The 16,920-nt window shown below is 56.2% G+C and overlaps 1 protein-coding gene across 1 annotated transcript in view; it reads right to left on the bottom strand.

Annotated features, from left to right (window-relative positions):
• Positions 1-1,309: 1,309 nt before the first annotated feature.
• The window catches only part of HMCN2 (hemicentin 2), a 145,846-nt gene continuing 130,235 nt past the window's right edge, over positions 1,310-16,920 (bottom strand). Inside the window, 15 exon segments of the mRNA XM_049772813.1 lie at positions 1,310-1,744; positions 2,201-2,327; positions 3,038-3,157; positions 3,696-4,004; positions 4,367-4,495; positions 5,216-5,404; positions 5,482-5,613; positions 6,486-6,723; positions 6,871-6,992; positions 7,082-7,219; positions 8,210-8,362; positions 11,550-11,819; positions 14,749-14,830; positions 15,550-15,740; positions 16,224-16,358. Of these exon segments, the coding sequence (XP_049628770.1) occupies positions 1,399-1,744; positions 2,201-2,327; positions 3,038-3,157; positions 3,696-4,004; positions 4,367-4,495; positions 5,216-5,404; positions 5,482-5,613; positions 6,486-6,723; positions 6,871-6,992; positions 7,082-7,219; positions 8,210-8,362; positions 11,550-11,819; positions 14,749-14,830; positions 15,550-15,740; positions 16,224-16,358 (2,681 nt within the window). The 3' untranslated portion in view covers positions 1,310-1,398.

Raw genomic sequence — 16,920 nt, 5'->3', positions numbered from 1 at the left:
GGCAAACGCCACTGTGCTCTCTCTCCGGGCCCTTTTGGTTTGGTTTTCAAGCCACACTGGATGGTGTTCGGGGCTACTCCTACAAGTGCTCAGAAGATGAACCCAGGCATCCTGTGTGCAAAGCAGGGGCACAGCCTGACCTCCAGTCCAAAGTGCAAGTGGGCCCCGAAGGTGTGGCTGGGGCCCTTAGGAGGGACTCAGGAACCCCAGGTCTGATCATCAGGCTGGCCCCTGCCCTCTCAGCCTCCCTTTATCCTCCTGTGCAGGGAGCCCTGTGGGTTCTTTACTGGGTTCCTCAGTTTTTAAGCACAGTTATGATTCCACGATGTCCGATGGTCACTCAGCTCTTATGGAGAAGTAACTGATGACAGTGCTCTTGTTGGGGTGCTAACAGGAGGGTGAACAGGTCATGTAGGTTCCAAAACCCCTGGACCAGAAGCCCCATTGCTGAGCAGCAGACCTTAAGGCTATGGCTGGCGTGGGGGCTGAGAGGGCTGCAGGGGAAGGCAGGAAGGAACCCACGGAGAGGGAGAAGCCGTTTGCTGAACCTCAAGACCAAGCTCCCAGGCCCAGCCTGCTGGAGATGCGTCAGAACCTCTGCCATGCTCTCTTTTTCCCCTTCCATCAATCATGGGAACGAACGAGGGTCCTGCTGTTGGATCTGGGATATGCTGGGGCACCTCCCACTGAAGTCCGCCTGGCTTTCTCCTACCCTTTCAGGCCTCCTGCTGCCTGCAAACCCTGCTCCCCAATGGGCTATCTTCTGTGTGTGCCCTATCTCTGATAGTCCCTTTCCTGTGGGTTTCAAACCCTTTCTCCAAAATGTGGGGTGCCCACTTGCCTGGGGGAGGGCATTTTCCTCTCTCTTCTCACTCCCCCTCTGCACATGGAATGCTATAAGCATAGGGTGGGGAGTGGTCCAGAGCACTGCAGGGTGGAGCACCCTCCTCCCACACTCTCAGTGCTGACTTCTGCTGCAGTGTTTGCAGCTGTCCCTCCCAGCCCAAAGCCCTCCTTTCGAACGCACAATAACAGGAACAAAAACAAAGTCGGTTCAAAACATGTTTTTTTGGTGTGTGTGTGTGTGTGTGTGTGTGTGTGTGTGTGTGTGTGTGTGTGTGTGTGTGTGTGTGTATGTACGTGGGTGGGAGGCTGCTCTCCAGCCGGGGGTGGACCTGGGGGCTCGGTTCCACCCCCAGGCTCAGCGCAGAACTCTGCCTCAATCTGGTCACCTGAGCAGGGTGTAGGAGGACACCCTACGTCCCTGGGTCAAGGCCGCACACGGGGTCCTGTTGACCGAAGGCCTAGGTGACGCACATGGAAGGTGATCAGTGGTGACGCTGACCTCGCAGGCCAGGGCAGCGGCCTGGGCAGGCTGTGGAGGGCCAGGGCGTCCGCTCAGTAGGGGTAGGGGGACACAGCGATGAGCAGTACGTAAATGCTGCTGTAGCGGGGGGCTGCAGCACGCACGGTAAGCCGGTAGAGGCCTGCATGCGAGAGTGCACGGCGGGTATAGACAGCACCCAAGCCCCCGTGCAGTGGGCGCAACGAGAATGGGCTGTGTGGGTCGGGCTCCAATACACGGAGCTCGGTGAGGTTGGCCACTGAGCCTGCCTCTGAGAAGGCGGCCACGCGGGCCACGTCACGGTGGGCCCTTACGCCCAGAGGCAGGGGCAGCAGTTTGTACTGCAGCGTGGAAGGGCCACCAACCCGGCAATCTTGGGAGCAGCGGCGGAAACACATCCTGCATGGACAAAAGCATCTCAAACCTGGGTCACCCAGAGAGGGGGAGACCCCTGGCCCCCTCCCTGACTCCCACTGCCACTTCCCCAGAGCGCAGCTCTTCAAGAAGAGGGCGCAGCACAGGTCACAGGCATGCACATTCCTGACCTTGACCAGGCCATGTCTGGCCCCCCCAATATTATACCCTGCAACCCCCTTCCAGGATATATGTGTCTGAGGCTCTGGGTGTCTGTGTGTGAGGATGTGCCATGATGGGGTGGCAGGTCCCATGTTTCAGGTGTCTGTGGAGGAGTATCCCTGCTTCTCTTCCCCAGCCCTGGGGGCCCCTCCTCCTCCCCAAGTGCAGGAAAAGGGTTTGTCTAGTGGATTAGCCCATGTGGCATTTCTGGAGGAGGAGTCAGCCAGTGCAGGGGCTCCCCAGTGTGAGTTGTTCCCTGCGGCCTCCTGGAGCCCTTACCCGGGGCTGGAGCCCTGCCGGTAGGTGGGGGGACACGGCGTGTCTACACACTGGTGACTGCCTCTGGTGTTGAAGCACATCTGGTCGGGGGCACATTCAATGCCATCTTCCTCACATTCGTTGATGTCTGGGGTGGGATGCGTGGGGAAAGGGGGTGGGGAGGTTAGGAGGGGATGGAGGGACGAGCAGAGGGCAGGGCAGGGGTGGGGAAAACAGAGGGGACACCTTAGCCTTTCCACAATGTGGCCAAGGTAGTGGAACTGCATTAGTTCGACTATGGTGACAATGAAGATAGGAACAGGGTAGGGAGCCAGTCAGCAGGAGATGCCCCTGTGGGAGGGCAGTGCCCCCTCACAATCCTCAGCTTGCCTGAACCCCGGAGTCCAGCCACCAGGCGCCTCACGACTCCTGAGTCTGGGAGAGGCCAGGAGAACTGACCCATATCAATGCCTCCTATGAGGACATTCACAGTCCCCCCGACCATGGATGGAGACAGGAAGTGCCACCGTTAGGGGCAATGCCAGTGGATGCCAGCTAGGCACAGGGCATGCTCAGGCGAGGGCACCTTGGCCACCCCACCAGGTGCATGTGCCAGTGTGAGCCTGGCTCGGGGCCCTCCATGCACCCCATCCATCCACCAAGTCTCAGCAGGGAGGGTGTGAGTGGCCCAAGAAAGAGGCTGGCATTGTGCCTGCCCTCACTGTCTCTGATCTCCTGCCCACCTGGCAGTGCATGTCCGGGGAGCTTCCTTCCAGCCCCATGAGGGTGGAGGGATGCTGAGGGCACACGAGAGCTGGAAGTGGGGCGGCCCAGCCCATGCTGCCTGGCTGGACTCACCCTGGCAGTTCTTCCCGCTGGGCAGGAGGCGGTAGCCAGAGGGGCAAAGGCACCGGTAGCTGCCTTCCGTGTTCTTGCAGGCATGTTGGCACAGGTTAGGCACCAGGCACTCATCCAGGTCTGCCCAGAAGGGTGGGAGGGGGACAGGGGCAGATGTCTGCTGAGTCAGGGCTTTCCCGGTCACCCCATGCCTGCTGGCCAGGCTTCAGGCTTATCCCCCAACTCTGGAGTCAAGGTGCAGATCAGGGGTTTCCTGCTTTGCCACGAACTGGAGAGGTGACTGGGCCTGTCTGCTGAGGTGTTTCCAACTTCCAGACCAGCCCCTTTTGCCTCTCTCTGCAGCTCGGGGCTCTGGGGCTATCCAGGACCCCCTAACCCCCAGTCTGCCCCGGTCAGCCTGAAACATTCTCCTTCACTCACAAATGTCCCTCTTCCTGTCTGACCCACCATTGAGTATCCTAGTGGGGTAACAGGGACACTTGCCCGAGAGAGGCCCCCTCACTTCAAAATATCCTGTACCCCAATGATGTAGCTGCTCCAACCATCTAACTGTCGTCTCCCTCAGAGGGGACCCGTCCCTGAGCACTGTGGGGGCTCCCATATGCCATGCCACCTTGGGCTGCCCTCTGCCCTGTAGGAAGATGGTGCTCGGTCTTACCTGTACAGACTCCGTTTTGCTGGATGAAGCCAGGGGGGCAGGCTCGCCCCCAACTGCCCAGAGCTCTGGGACGTGGCCGGAGGGAGACCCAGGCGTGGTAGGAGCCCCCAGGACCACGGGGCCGCAGTCGGAGACTCCGGGAACCAAGAGTGGTGATGTTCTGGGCCCTGAGCTCGCCCCGCAACGGGCCGCATGTCCTGCCCCCCGGGAGGAGCACAAGGCCGGCTGGGCACAGGCAGCGGAAGCCACCCAGCAGGTTGAGGCAGCCATGGGTACAGGGAGTGGGCATCTGCGAGCACTCATTGATGTCTGCAAGGGAGCAGGGCAGGGTGGGCTGGGGTCCTGCTGCTGCCAGACCCGGCCCACCTCAGTCTCCCTGGTCCCCATGGGTCCCTTCTACACATTCAGCGTCCTGAGTTCCTCCCTTCTCTCTTGGGAGAAGTGACCCCACAGAGTGGAAATGGAGAGTCCATGGTGCTATGAACGTGACAAAGCATAGAACTCAGCATCATGGAAATCAGCACCACAGAATTCCACACCTCAGAACTCAACATCAGAACTCAGCACCTCAGACAGAACTCAATACGACCACAGAACTCAACACCTCAGAACTCAGCACCACAGACTTAGCATCATCTTTGTCTCAATGTAGGGGCAGGATGTCCCCGTACCTAGACAGGGCAGGCCGGGGCCCTGGGTCCGGTACCCTTGGGGGCACCTGCATTGGTACCCGCCCGGTGTGTTGTCACAGAGCTGGCTGTAGTGGCATTCGTCTGTCTCCTCCGAACATTCGTCCACATCTGGGGGACAGAGGTGGAGCTGAGCACAGAGGCCTCCACAATCTAGTTCTCCGTACTGCTCATACCTCCCCTTCTTCTCCCACATAAGAGACATGATCAGGTGGGAGAACCCCTCCTCCTCCCAACTACAGAGGACTTTGGAGGTCCGAAGAAAAAGAGGGAGGGACTAAGGAGGTGGCAGCACGTGCTGTGCTTGCAGGGGGCACCAGTTCCATCCTGCCCTGGGGGTCCCTTGCTTCTCCCTCATTAGGGTCAGCAATGTGCCCCCTTAGGGGACTAAGTGGGATCATTCTTGAAGTGGCCCATGGGGAGAGTAACAGAGAAGCTGAGATAAGGAAGACCAGCAGGGGTTGGAACCATAGCACAGCAGGGATAGAGTTTGCTTTGTATGAGGTGGACCCCAGTTCAATCCCCAGCATCCCATGTGGTCCCCTGAGCCCGCCAGGAGATTCCTGAGTGCAAAGCTCAGGACTTACCCTTGAACACCACCAGATGTGGCCCCCCAAAAAACAAAAGAAACAAACAGAAAAGGATCAGAGGTGAAGGAGATGGAGGTGCTCAAATCTGGGACCTTTCACGGAGCCATTGGGGAACCTCAGGTGGCCTCTCTCCAACTCACTGTGGGTCCCCCAAGGTACCAAGGAGGGACACACAGTGTGCCTTCTGTTGACCCCACTGGGTGCCTGGAAAATGTGTGTGGCACCCCCTACAGCCCCTCACCTTCGCAGCCTGTCCCATCGGGGGCCGGCCGGAAGCCAGGCTGGCATCCTGGGAGGCATCGGTGGGTCCCCTGCAAGTTCTCGCAGCGCTGGCCTTTTGGGCACAGCTGGAGTTCCCAGGCACACTCGTCCACGTCTGAGAGGCAGAGAAGTGGCATGAGCACCCACCCCAACCTGCCTCAACACCCAACTCCAGCGCAGGAGGGCCCACCTAGGCCCAGAGCTGCTAATGAGCTCCTCCATTCTCTGCCTCCTTCTTCTACATACCCCTACCCCACCCAACACAAAGCTCTGTGTAGGGAGACCCCTACGGGACAGGGTGCCTGGGGTACTTACCCACACAGAACGTGCCCTCGGGATCCAACTCAAAGCCCTCCGGGCAGCTGAGCTCGTTCTCTTCTGTAAGACAAGTCCGGGAGGTAGAGAGAAATATAAAAACACTAAGCCCCCAAACACCAAGACAACCACCAAACTCGGGCATACATGAAAATCCTATCTAATGTGTAGTTGCCCTGGACAAGCCCAGTGCCCAGTGCTCTGAGCACAGATGAGCATCCCCAGTACACGGATGGACAAACTGAGGCTCAGTCAACTGCGTCTGGCCCCCATCACCTGACCTGTTGGGTTCTCCTCAACCTGTGTTCAGTTGAAAAACCCACAGGACCAGGGAACTGGAACATAGCACAGATGGGAGGGCCTTTGCCTTGCGTGCAGCCAACTTGACTTCAATCCCCAGCATCCCTTATAGTTAGTTCCCTGAGCACCGCCAGGAGTAATCACTAATAGCCACCAGGTGTGACCCAAAGCCCGAAAACAAAACCAAACCAATCCAATACCAAAAAACCCACAGGACCCTCAGTGGATGGGTACGAGGTCAGGTATACTCCAAAGCCTTCCTCCAAAGGCCCAAAACTATAGTACAGCATGGAGGGCACTTGCCTTACATGCAGCCAACCTGGATTTGATCCCCAGCATCCCATAGGATCCCCTGAGCATCGCCAGATGTGGCCCCAAAATGAAAACAAAACAAAGCTTTTGGCTGTAGCCTGACTACAGACACCATGAGAAAAGTGGGGTGAGGTTGTCTACCATCAGCGGGACTTGTGGCAGACAAGGGGGTGCTTCTGGGTTTGAAGAGAGTGTGAATGACTGACCAGACTCAGCTGTGTCCATGCTGCATGTGAAGGGCAGCCAAGGAGGCAGGACCAGCTAAAGGGGGCACACCCAGGAGGGGAGGTCAAGTTTCAGGGTTCCGGGGAGGTGCATCATACCGGCTTGCATGGCGGTGGTGAGCTGAAATTGCAGGGCCTCTGTGTCGGGTTCAAAGGTGCTACGAACACGTGAGGCATGGAGATGCTGCACCAGCTGCGGCTGGGGACCGTGCACCAAGTCGTAGCGGATACTGTGGTTGCAGTGCGCAGACACAGGCTCGTGGGCCCGCAGGAAGCGCTGCCTGGAGTCGCCCAAGAGTTGCCCAGGGCCTGTCAGCCAGTACTGCTCCTGGAAGTCCTGAGGGACAAGCACGGGCAGCTCAGTCAGGGAGAGAAAGAACAGCCCAGTTCCTGCCTCTGACCAGGAATGTGAGCTCAGGGCACCCCTATCTGGCACCCCCACCCCTGTCCTCTCTCGGGCCCCACTCCCAGCTGCACCTCACACCTGAACTTGAAGATCTGCCTCAGCTAGGCTCTCAGGGATGACCCCGTGGACCTCGGCATCCAGCAGCAGGAAACCGTCAGCATCCAAGCCCCGGGCCACTTGAGTCACAGTGAGCTGGTCCCCTGCAGGGCCGTGATCCAGTGGGTGAGTGGGGATCAGGTGGGTGTCTGCATATAGACCCTCAGACTATAAGATGACCCCTACTGCTCACCTGTGTCGAACTCCACATGGGACTCTTGCCGGAAGTGGCTGCCTGTCAGCGAATGGCCATTTGGGGCATCTCTACTCTCTCCAGCCAGCGCCCAGTAGGTGGGGGCCAGGGCGACCACCAGGGCTCGCATTAGGGGTCCTGAGTTTTGGGGGACAGGATCAGCAGGTCTCTAAAATGACCCTGCTCACTCACTCCCTCTCACGCACCCTCTGTTTCCCCCCAGGGGCGTCCTGCCTAGCCCAGCCCAGCCCAGCTGGGTTTCAGGGCCCAATTTGTGGCCTTGAATAAATTGTGTGCTTCGAATCATTTCAATGGACATATAAAGTCCAGAATTCTGGGCAGTACCAAGTATGGTGATAGATTTGCTGAAACTGATTTGCTTGTTCCTTGTTTCCATCTGGGGGGTCAGTGGTTTCTCAGAGGTGGAGAGACCAGGTTTCTCATGGGAACCAGGTTTTCTGGCCTGCCTGAAGTCCACATTCAGAGATCCCATCTGCTGGGCCAGCTGAGTGGACACAGGTGTTGAGGGAAGTCACCTCCCAGCTCCAGACCCCCATGAGCAAATGAATAAGGGATCCATGACCTGCTCACATTCTAGAACATTTCATCTGTTCACCAATTTCTTGCCCGAATGCCCGAATGTGCCACTTATTGCTTCTCTGGGCCTACCTGTCTCATCTTTTGCTTCCTTCTTCCCCCCACCTTAACTCAATCATCACCCCTAATTGCTTCATTTTTCAGGGGTTTTATCCGGCAATGCTCAGGAATAAATAATTCTTTCTCTGCACTCAGGAATCAATCCTGGTGGTGCTCGGGGGGCCCTAGAGGATGCTAAGAATTGAACATGCAAGGCAATGCCTTACCTGTTGTATAATCACTCCAGCCCATTCATATGTGTGTTTGCGTGGTTTTGGGGGCTACACCTGGCAGTGCTCAGAGATTACTCCTGGCTCTGTACTTAGGGATCACTCCTGGTGGTGCTCAGGGAACCATATGGGATGTAGGGGATGGACCTTGAGTTGGCTATGAGCAAAGCAAGTGCTTCCTGCTGAACTCAGCCTGGGAGAGGGGGGGTCCCTACTGACTGGCCTGGCTGCCCAGAAGCAGGGGGCTTGGGGCTTTACTCACCCACGCTGGGAGGGACATGGCTGATGCTGCTGTGGAGGGTGATGGTCTCGTCTTGTGCCTCCCACTGCTGCACGCTGGTGTTGAGGGCAGCTATGCCCAAGTACTGGCCATTGATGACCCCCACCATGCTGCCCCGGCTTCCCCGGGGTGCTCCTGTGACAAGGGAGAGGAGGAGAGCCGTGAGGACCGGGGACCCTGAACAGGGAATGTTCATCTTTCAAAGGGGTGAACAGAAGTTCAGAGAAGGTCAACAATGTGGCTAGGGACATATGGCAAGGGGAGAGGGAGGGTGGACCCTATGTCTAGGAGAGAAATGGGGAGGGAGGGCTTCACAGAAGGGACAGGACCCTGAGAGGCTCCTCTTTCTGTATTGAGTACCTGGAACCTGGACGAGTGGGGTCTTTGGGCCACCTGTGAGGAATGCTGTGTGAGGAAGTGGCACCCAGAAGCATCAAAGACTAAGGGGGTGCCAGGACCTCTCAGAAATGAAAAGCAGGTGCCCCCAAAGTCCCCATGCCCCCAATTCTGGCTCTAGCAGCCTTAGGGCTGAACTGTGTAGGGAGATTTTTAACGTGGCATGTCTGGGTTTCCAGTAGCCGCCAGCCTATCTGCCAGCCTGCATCTCCCATCACTAACAGGCCAGATGCATGAGCATTGTCTGGCCAGAACAGATGGCATTCCAGAGGGCAGAGGCAGGGCTCTGTCTCTCTGCTCACCAGCTCTTGGGGGGAAATTAGCCACAAATTGGTGCAGATCTGTCAACAAGATAACAGAAAACACTCCACATCTGGGCTCCAGGGAGCCACATGGATGGGGGGCAGTCTGGCCCTCACTTCCAGGAAGCAGCCATGTCTATAGTCTGTCACAGGGGTTTGATGAGATTTGCTGCCCATTGGGAACAGCTCTGGTCCATGTCTGCTGCTCTGAGGCTGGCAGGAGGGGCAGGCAGAGGCCATGCACCCACCTAATTGAGGAAATACAAGTTTGCCAGAGAAAATTTCTCCCAAGAGCAGTGACTCAGCGCCAAGACCAGACAGCATGGAAAATGGGAAAGGAGGAGAAGAGGTAGGGTGGGGTGGGGAGACTTCAAAATCTCTGGGTAACTTTTCCCTAAGCACCCCCAGCCCCAGGAGAAATCTCTCTTACAGTGAACAGCCACATGTGGCCCGCCACATGTGGGGGCACAGTGGGGGGCCCCAGTAATTTCTTTCATGACATCAGCTTGAGCCAAAGCAATGAAAGAAGAGCCTGGCAAGAGGGGGCTGGCAAGAGGAGGGAACTGTCTGGAACAGAGTGGGGATGGGACGCACACCTGGAGTACAGCCCCATGAAGGAAGATTATTCCGTTTCTTCACATACAGAGAAGAAAATTATATATCGCCTGCACCCAAACAGCGATTCATTTCAGGGCACTGATTTAGGGAAGAGCATTGATAAGCACCTTTTCCTTCACAGTTTGGTTTTTTTCTTTCAGAATAATTTCATCATTCTGTGTGAATTGTAAATGATGCAAAGGAAAGAACAGTTTGCATCAAAGAAACAGAGGAACGGAAGAAGGAGGTGGCTGGACTGTGGCCCCTTCTTTGGGACATGCTGAAACCCAAGCCCTGTCCTCAGGTGTGACCTCACAGAGGATGAGGTGGGCTCAGAGGTCACCACAAGCCATGCCAGTCCTTCTCAACAGAGCCTCTTTAGAGACAAGCAACACAGGGAAGCCACCGGGACAGGAAGGCGGAGATTGGGGCGATGCCATTACCAGTCAAGGGACCTCAAGACTGATGGAACTTCCAAATGCTGGGGAAGGTGTGAGGCCAAGTGTCCACAGTGACCTTAGGGGAGACCAGGATCTAGCCCTTGGGTTTGGAGGTCCCAGAACAGGGCACAGGAAAGTCTGTTTGTTTTTTTTTGTTTGTTTGCTTTTGGGTCATACCCAGAAAACGCTGCTCAGGGGTTACTCCTGGCTCTGCACTCAGAAATCATCCCTGGAAGGCTCGAGGGACCATATAGGATGCCAGGAATCAACCTGGGCTGGCCGCATACAAGACAAAAAGACAAAAGCCCTACCACTATGCTATCTCTTTGGCCCCCAAAGTCTGTTTCTCTCTTCTCTCTCTCTCTCTCTCTCTCTCTCTCTCTCTCTCTTTTCTCTTTCTCTCTCTCTTTCTCTCTCTCTCTGCCACACCTGGAAGTGCTCAAGGGTTACTCCTAGTTCTTTGCTCACAATTTCTCCTGGCAGTGCTCTGGGGACTCTATGGGATGCTGGGGATAGAACCCAGGTTGGTTGCATGCAAGGCAAATGCCCTACCTACTGTGCTATCACTCCAGCCTCCCATTTCTCATCGTTAAATATATATCCGATTTGTGGCTCCAACTTGGGGGTTGGGGAACACAGGAAACCAGTGAGTCAATAGTCATGTGCAGAAGAGCTCAGTGGTGGGGGTTTTCAACAGGGTAAGGAAAGAGACCAAGTTCAGGTAGAGGAAAGGTTCTCTACCCCCAACAACTCCAGGGACCCTCTGACTTTTTTTGGGGGGGGGTCACACCCAGCGGTGCTCAGGTGTGGTGACTGCATTCAGGAGTCACTCCTGGCAGTACTTGGGGGACCATATGAGATGTCGGGGATCAAAACCCAGATTGGCTGTGTGCAAGACAAGGCAAACGCTCTTTCCACTGTGCTATTGCTCAGGCCCACCTATGACTTTTCAGAGCCACATTTGTTCACATCCCACCCTGGTCTCTGGCATCAGCCCATGAGGTGCCTGAAAAGGTCCCACAGTCCTCAAACAGGAACTCTCAGGGGCTAACAGCATCAGGTCCCAGTTGTAACTGGTCTGGAGACAATTCTGTGTGCAGGATTGACTAGTGATGTCTGTCCAGGGCAGGGTATGTGCAAGGACACAAATAATTCAGTGATTGTGTTGTGCAGTTTAGATGTCTTTTGGAGGTGGGTTTCCCAGGAAAGATCTTCTCTAATCTCCAAGTATGGCCAGACCCCAGGGGGCATGCAGCTGCTGGAAGCACCAGCAAAGAGGACCCCATAATTACAAACCCCCCAAGCCTGGGAAAAGAACTCACTCAGAGAACCCCCATGGGTGCCCTTGTTTCTTCTGTCTGTCCCTGACATGGGGCGGGTGATGGCCACAGAGAGGGCAGGGCTCCCTACCCAAGAAGATGGCAGAGCCTCAGTTTCCCCCACTATCTAGCCATTTTCCTTCTATGCATCTAAGACACTAGAAGTGATGGGCACCTGGCCAGGGCCAGGCAGTGGGGCTGGGTTCCCCCCCTCAAGTTGCTCACCCTTCCCACGCTGTATGTGGCAGGCTGGGCCACTCATCCATACCTCTCACAGCCAGCACTGCCCGTGCAATGGCCGAGCCCAGGATGTTGTGGGCCACACACTCATAGGTGCCTGCGTCCCTGGCCTCTGCCTGCTCCAGCCACAGGCTTCCATCCAGCAGCGTCCGCAGCCTCCCACTGGCCTCCAGGGGTTGGCCTGCTCGCATCCACTCCACCGTGGGTGCCGGCTCGCCTGTGGCCTGGCACTGTAGCACCACAACATCCCCAAATCTCACGGTCACGTCCTGGGGTTCTACCTTGAACACGGGGGCACCTGAAAGAGATGCAGGGCAGCCATGAGGAATGTGGCACATGTTGACACACTATGGGCAAAAAGAGGCACATGGAGAATAGGTCCCAGATAGGTCCTGTCAGTCTCTGACCCTGGCATTGCTCGGCTGACATTGCTCAGGGAATGTCACCACCTGGGCCTAAGCTAACAAACTGCCACTTCTGTCTCATACTGGCTCAGGCCCAGCAGGGCTGGAGACCCCAATAGTATCATCCCAATAGTGCTGCAGCTCGAATCTGGGGCTCCCGCAGGTGAAACATGTGCTCCAGCCCCTTCTAGCCAAGTCCCTGGCCATTGTTTCTTTCTTTTTGGTTATTTGTTTTGGGGCTAATGCATGGAAGTGCTCAGAGAGCAACTCCTGCTGGTCCTCAGGGACTGTGAGGTGTTGGGGACTCCTGCATGCAAAGTGCACATTCCAGTCCTTTAAGCGAGACTCCCCACCCCCTTTTCCTCCTTCTTTTTTTTTGTTTATGGGTCACAACCAGTGGTGCCCAGTGGTTACTCTTGGCTTTGCGCTCAGGGGTCATTCCTGGAGGTGATAGGGGGACCCTATAGGATGCTGGGGATCACACCCAGGTCAGTCATGTGTAAGGCAAATGCCCACTGTGCTATCGCTTTGGTCCTGTTTCCTCCTTTTTTAATGTACTTCTGTTGTTTTCCACACCAGTCGAATTAATTTGCATTGGCTGCTGGGTATGGTGCTCCAAGTCTGTGACAGGCAGAATCTACAATGAGCTGTAGGTCACCCATCACAGACACATTTCCTCACACAGCCGGGGTGGGGTGGGGTGAGGGAGGCTCCTGTCAACAGGGAAACATGGCAGAGGTGACCCTGGGCAGGAGGAATTTGTAAACACCAGTCTTCTTTTTCTTTTTGGTTTTGGGGCCATACTCAGCAATGCTCAGATTAACTCCTGGCTCTGCACTCAGGATTCACTCCTGGTGGTGGTCGGGGGGGCCAAAGGGGATGCCAAAGATTAGAATCCTTGCTTCTGTTTGTTCTGGAGTCACACCCAGAGGATCTCAGGGGGGGGTAATTCCTGGGTCAGTGCCTGCGGATGGTTCCTTTCCTGATGCTCAGGGGAACGTGTGTTCAAATCATGCATGCGCGGTGCATGCTCAGCCATGGAACCACATCCTAGCCTCTGTAGCTATAGGTGTCCAACTGTGGCGGGATGGTGTGTGCAGGAGGGCACTGAGGCGATTTCAACACATCAACACGTGTCTGGTACGAAGGGCGCGGTCACTCACTGGTGACCCCGGGGGCAGAGAACTTGGGCTATTTTGCTCCCTCGATTTTCATTTCAGCACATTTGGTCTGGGGCTTGGACCTCGACCTGAGGGAGCTAAGGGCAGGTCTGCAATGCTGGGAATCAAACCCAGGCCTCCTGCCTCCAGGCCCACAGCTGGTCTGATGAGCTCTCTCTCCTGTCTTTATTACATTTTTGTTTTGGAAGCTACATTCCTGTGGGACCCTAAGTGATGCCAGGCTGGCCATGCAAGGCAAACACCTTTCCCCCTGTGTTCTGTGTTCTCTCTCTCTCTCCCGCCCCCTCAGCCTCTCTCTGTTCCTCCTCCCTTCTTCCCTCCTTCCCTCTCTACGTTCCTTCCTCCCTGATGAAGTGCACTGAGAATTTTTTTGGTTTTTAACTAGTGAGTTTTCAACGTTGGTAGAGGCCTTTGGATTGGTCCTCATATGCCTTCTAATTAGATGTCTCTCGATTTGGTTCCTTTGGTTTTCCTGTTAAAAAGATGTTTCCCAGGCCTGGAGAGATAGCACAGCGGCGTTTGCCTTGCAAGCAGCCGATCCAGGACCAAAGGTGGTTGGTTCGAATCCCGGTGTCCCATATGGTCCCCCGTGCCTGCCAGGAGTTATTTCTGAGCAGACAACCAGGAGTAACCCCTGAGCAATGTCGGGTGTGGCCCAAAAAAAAAAAAAAAAAAAAAAGATGTTTCCCTATTGCCTCCTCATCTGGCTTTTCCCCTCTCCTTGGGCTGGGCTTTGCTTTCCCAATAAAAGCTTCCATCTTGGCTCATGGTTCCACATGGTGGAGCAACTGGCTTGTGGGTGAACAGCTTGTAGTGTTAGTTTCCGGCCTGCTATTCCTTCTTAGCTGTGTGTGGATTATTTTCTGCATCAGAATTGCTGCTGGACCTGCATCTCTCTCTCTGGGGATTGTGGAACACACAACCCACCATTTCAAATTCCTCATGCAGGACATTCTGAGGATGAAAGACCTTAATTTGGGAGGAGACTGAGGAGATGGAACACATGCTTTGCACGCAGGAAGCTGGGGTCCCAGGAACCCCCAGTCCATGGTTCCCCCAAGCAGCTCTAGGAAGGACACTGAGCACTAAGCTGGGAGTAGTTCCTGAGCCCCACTAGGTATGGCCCCAACCAAAAAAGAGCAAAACTCTTGAGAAGCATGGGAGAGGGGTTGTCTGTTTTGGGGCCACAGCTTCTGGTGTTCAGGGGTTACTTCTGGCTCTGAGCTCAGGAATTACTCTTGAAGGTGTTCAGTAAGGCCACAGGAGATGCTTGGGATCAAACCCGGGTCAGCTGTGTGCAAGGCAAATGCCCTTCCTGCTGTGTTATCAATCTGGCCCAAGAGGAGGATGTCTGGAAGGTCTGTGATGGGTGGTCTGGTCAGGAACACCCGTCTATTTGGGATGAGGGTGTAGTGAGCAGCACCCTTCATGCCCCCTCCATCCCCATCCCACCTGTGCCTGAGCCAAGGCTGCATAGACCCAGCACTTGAAGTTCAGGAGGGAAAGTCCTCCCATCTAGCCCGTCTGCTGCCCACCCCATGCTGGACAAACCCGGGGCACATGCCAGCCTGAGCACCTCAGCCCCCCTTCCTGCCCTCTGCTGAAGACCCCCCCATGTACCCCCATGCGGTGGGACACTCACTCTGCAGCACCAGCACCACCACTTTCTCCACAGCCCCCAGCTCACTCTCCGCACTGCATAGGTAACGTCCTGCGTCAGCCCTCTGTGGGGGACATAGGGGTGGTCAGGAGAGGTAAAGTGGCCAGAGTGAGGAGGAAGAGCAAACGGGCCTCTGGGACTCTCCTTGACATGACTGAGTCTGCACTATATCTCTGTTCTCATCACTGTTCCCATGGCCAGAGGCAGACAAGTTGGGCCCAGCCCTCCTGGGGTGAAGGTGGGAGTAGAGCTGCTAGAACGAAAGGTTGGGGGACCCTGGGCATGGGCACAGCCTGGATTGGAGCTGAAGGACTTGTGGGGGCCCACAATAGGCCTGTGTCTCAATAACTTCATGTAGCCACATCATGGACCCACATTATTTATTTTTTGGGCCACACCCAGCATCACTCAGGGGTTACTCCTGGCTCTATGCTCAGAAATCGCTCCTAGCAGGCTTCGGGTACCATATGGGATGCTAGGGAGCGAACCTGGGTCTGCCCTGAGTCGGCCATATGCAGGGCAAACACCGTTCTGCTGTGCTATTGCTCTGGCCCCAATATTTTGCTTCCCTAATGACCATGACTGTAAATCCCATCCCTAGCACTCCTGAGCTGTCCCCAAGAGGGTCTTCTTGAGTCCCTGTCCCAGGGGGCAGCTCCCTGGGTGGGTGCCGGCCTCAAATCAGTGCAGGGAAGTCATGGACCAAAAAACCACAGGAGCAGTGACAACTCGGGGAGCCCCTAGAGCTGTCAGAAGAAGCCTCCAGCCCCGGCCCTGCCTTGCCTCGGTCCTGCGGATGGTCAGCGATCCGTTGTGTAGCCGGTAGCGCTGCCGGCTACCCCACAGCGGGAGGCCGTCCTTGGCCCAGCGGATGGCAGGGGCTGGCATCCCATGCACCACACAGTCCAACCGGACGCTGACCCCCACGGGTTCCACCAAGTAGGAGAAGGCCTCCCCTTGCAGGCTTGGGGCCTCTGTGTTGGGGGACACAGAACTCGGGTCAGCACATAGGAACTCCTGGGCTCAGCCACCCTCACCTAGAGCCTTCCCAGCACCGTGGGCCACCTCCTTGCACATGGAGGTGGAAGCCAGCTCTGCCTAGACACAGAAGACACAGCCGGACCCAGAGCAGCGCTGAGAGGGCCTGGAGGCCGCCATGCTGCAATGGACCGGTGATGTCTGGGCCGGCCAGTGGGGAACAACGCCACCTACTGGCTATTGCAGTCATAGTTTCAGCATCTTGCAGGGACTCTGGACCAGAAACATCTTTTCATCAGCCCCATGTCTCCATATCTACCTGCAGCCCAGTGTCAGAATCCCGATGCTGGTCTCACTCCAGGGAGGTGGGACAGAGCAGGGAAAAGTTTCTATCCAGATCAAAGGGACTCCCCCAGCCCCAGCCCAGCCACAGCAGAGCCAGTTTCAGAGAGAATGAGGGTTCCCCAGGCTCGCCCTACCTTGGACATGCACGAAGCTGGTAGCCTGCACACGGCCCACGCGGTTTTCAGCCCAGCACACGTAGGTCCCACTGTCCTCACGGGTCACAGCCCCTCGCTGCAGCGTGCTGCCCCCGTCCTGCTCCAACACCCCCTCTGTGACCAAGAAACACAATGGGGGGGGGCAGGAGTCTGACCTGAACTGCCTGGAACCTCCCTGCCTTGAGCCCTAAAACCAGTAGGTGCTTAATAAAGACACAGAACTCCATCATGGCCCCTCTGTGGACAGCCCTGTGATGTTTTTTCAGGGGACCTGGCTGAAGACGACCCCTGAAGTTCACAATATGAGCGTGGGTGAAATGTCTGTCGCAGGCTGGGCAAGGGGGCTGGTCAGCACATGGCTAGGAGACAGTCATGTGTGGGACACAGTGTATTCAGGAGAGAATAGCGGGGGACCATTGGCAGCTCTGCAGATAGTACCTACTAAGCACCCCAACTTCAAAGTGCATAGTTGCCAGGGCAGGACACCCCTACCCCTTGTCAAGGGGTTCCCAGGTAGCATCAGGAATGGGCAGGACATGCCCATTTGGCCCCCAGGTTGTCTGTGGGAGCTTCATGGCAGGTGCTTCTGCTATGTAGTCTCCACAGGGCTCAGGGACTCACTGTATAGACCAGCTGCCTGTCCCTGCCTGCGAGGATGGTGTCCCCCATCCCACCA

This window comes from Suncus etruscus, chromosome 5 (genome assembly GCF_024139225.1).
Source record: "Suncus etruscus isolate mSunEtr1 chromosome 5, mSunEtr1.pri.cur, whole genome shotgun sequence".
Classification (NCBI taxonomy): Eukaryota; Metazoa; Chordata; class Mammalia; order Eulipotyphla; family Soricidae; genus Suncus; species Suncus etruscus.
Note: the sequence above shows the minus strand (reverse complement) of the source record. Positions and strands in the feature narration are given on the sequence as shown.